The sequence below is a fragment of the Arachis ipaensis genome, chromosome B05, assembly GCF_000816755.2.
Source record: "Arachis ipaensis cultivar K30076 chromosome B05, Araip1.1, whole genome shotgun sequence".
Taxonomy (NCBI): Eukaryota; Viridiplantae; Streptophyta; class Magnoliopsida; order Fabales; family Fabaceae; genus Arachis; species Arachis ipaensis.
In genome coordinates this window covers 29,941,830-29,944,174 of record NC_029789.2, presented here as the reverse complement: position 1 = coordinate 29,944,174, position 2,345 = coordinate 29,941,830, and the positions used below count along the sequence as shown (strand labels likewise).

The window sequence follows — 2,345 nt, the reverse complement described above, 5'->3', positions numbered from 1 at the left end:
CGCTCCTTATGGTTCTTAGTTCACAAATACTCTCCAATCTTGATTGTATTCTTCTCTATAATCTATAGCTTTTATTTTGTTGAAATTGAAAGCTTATATTGTGGTGTATCTGAGATATTTTTCGTATAAGTTTGACAGCAACAGGGTAAAAGAAAATGACAATTGTGGTTGCACAAGTATGAAAATTTTCATGTAACTGAAACCAAAGCATTGCAATTGCATTAATGAATACAAGCATTTTTCTATCTTTACATTGATTAAATGTATTATATATTCAGGTGTTGGATTTAGTAGAAATCGAACTACTACTTTCTCCCACAAGATTCGAAAACATTATCATTCCTCCTCATGTCTCTCGGGAGTAAAATTTGTATGCTCCAACAATGGTCCAAGCCTTACTAACTTACGATGATTGATGACAAATTTTTGTGCTGGCATTTTATGTTTAGATATATTTTTATTTAACTGTTAAATTTGTACTTTTTTTTAAGATTTTAAGACTTTCGTTGAAGTCATTTCATGAAATGTTTTAAATTTAGAAGATATTTAAAAGTTTATATTAGATTGTAATGATATTTTAGAATGTTTATTTATAATTTATTTATTATTTTATTAAAAATGGTTTTTTCTATTGAATTATGGTTAAACCGGTTGAACCAATATATTAATGAACCAATAATTATAGTGGTTCAATGAGCAGTTCGGTTTTCAGAACCTTGGCTAAAACGTATCTCTCTGCCCTATTTTTATAGTGTGTTGCTGGCTGCACCAAAACCTGAAACTTAAAATCTTTGAGTCTCTCGATCACTCAGAAACCCGCGCCATCGATGGATCCTCAAGCTGAGCCAGTTAGCTACATCTGCGGAGGTTTCTCTTTCTCCTCTCATCTCATCTCATCTCTCAGTCTCATATTTGTTTTTTCGATAATTCTTCTGCCTATGAGTGGTTTTGGATTCTAGGGTTCTGAAAGACAATTTGTTCTTTTGAAGTTTTCTTTTTTCATTTGTTTCTTCGTTGTGCAGATTGTGGTATGGAGAATACGCTGAAACCAGGTGATGTTATACAGTGCAGAGAGTGCGGTTACCGTATCCTTTACAAGAAGCGCACTCGTCGCAGTAAGCCCTCTCTTTTACAATTTGAATTTCATAATCCCTGTTTCTCAATTTTCCTATCTTGTTTTCTCATAATTTTAGTTTATGTAATGTGTTGTTCATGGATGCCTAATTTTTCAATGCATGAAACGTGCACTTTGTTTGGATGGTTTATTTTGAATTATAGAGGTAATCGTAACCCTAATTTTGGTTACGGGTAAAATTGGGAACACCATACCCGAATGAAACTCGGAAATACATTCTTATAGTTAAATTCTCTTAGGTTTTAAAATGTAGTTGCATGTATAGGCTCCAAACTAGTCAACAGAATTGACCTTTGATTTTTGACATAGGGTTTGAGTCTCTACCTCCTTAGAAGTTAGTACAATAACAAGTACTCGTATTTAGAAGTAGTAACATGACTTATTCTTGCCTGATACCTAACAACTATGTATTGTTCGAATTTGATGCTTTTTTTTAAAGAAAATTACGGAGGGTCTAGGAGTTTAATTAACCAATCATGTCAACAAGTATTTGTTCTTCTTCATCATTTTGAGTAGTTGCTCATCTGATAAGTTATATCTAAGAGAGTTTGGTGGAAGCACTGAACCCTAAACAACTTAAGCATTGCTCCAAGGCTCCTTTTTCAAATATAACACAATAAGAACAAAATCCAATGTGAAATGAAATAGGTCAATCAAAAACATCATATGTTAGTGTTGAATGCTAACCATCTTCGCTGTGCCTAGGTTACTGAAAAATGGAAAATTATTAATGGCTGGGATTCTTCTGAGAATGACATGCTTGCATTTGATGCACTACTTTAAGACATACATGCAATTTATCTACACTTTTCATTTACATCTTTCTTTCTTTGGTTTTTATGCAGTTGTCCAGTATGAGGCACGTTGACGAAAACTGCTGTGGCGTTGGCAAGTATTTTCCAATGCAACCGTTATAGACTTGTAATGAAATTGTGATGTGAATGTGCTGTTCTGTTTACAGTTTTATTGAAGTCTTATGAAACTGAAACTTAACCATCAATGATCCTTCGAGTCTTGAACAAATGGATCACCTACTATCTATGAAGCACGGACACTTCGCTGAGTTATCGTGTCCACGTGTCAGACATATTTCGGACACGATACTCACCGATACTCATCCGACACGCGTGTTTGCTGTGTCCAACCGTGTCTTAATAAAAAATAAAAAATTCTTTTCCGAACACGCTTGGACACACCTAAATATCATCAC

General features: G+C 34.0%; 1 protein-coding gene across 1 annotated transcript; it reads left to right on the top strand.

The window, feature by feature from the left end:
- On the top strand, positions 346–2,135 carry LOC107643457 (DNA-directed RNA polymerases II, IV and V subunit 12). The gene is made up of 4 exons (XM_016347112.2): positions 346–370; positions 753–867; positions 1,023–1,115; positions 1,981–2,135. The coding sequence occupies exons 2-4, from the start codon at positions 828–830 to the stop codon at positions 2,001–2,003; spliced, it is 156 nt and encodes a 51-aa protein (XP_016202598.1). The 5' UTR covers positions 346–370; positions 753–827; the 3' UTR covers positions 2,004–2,135.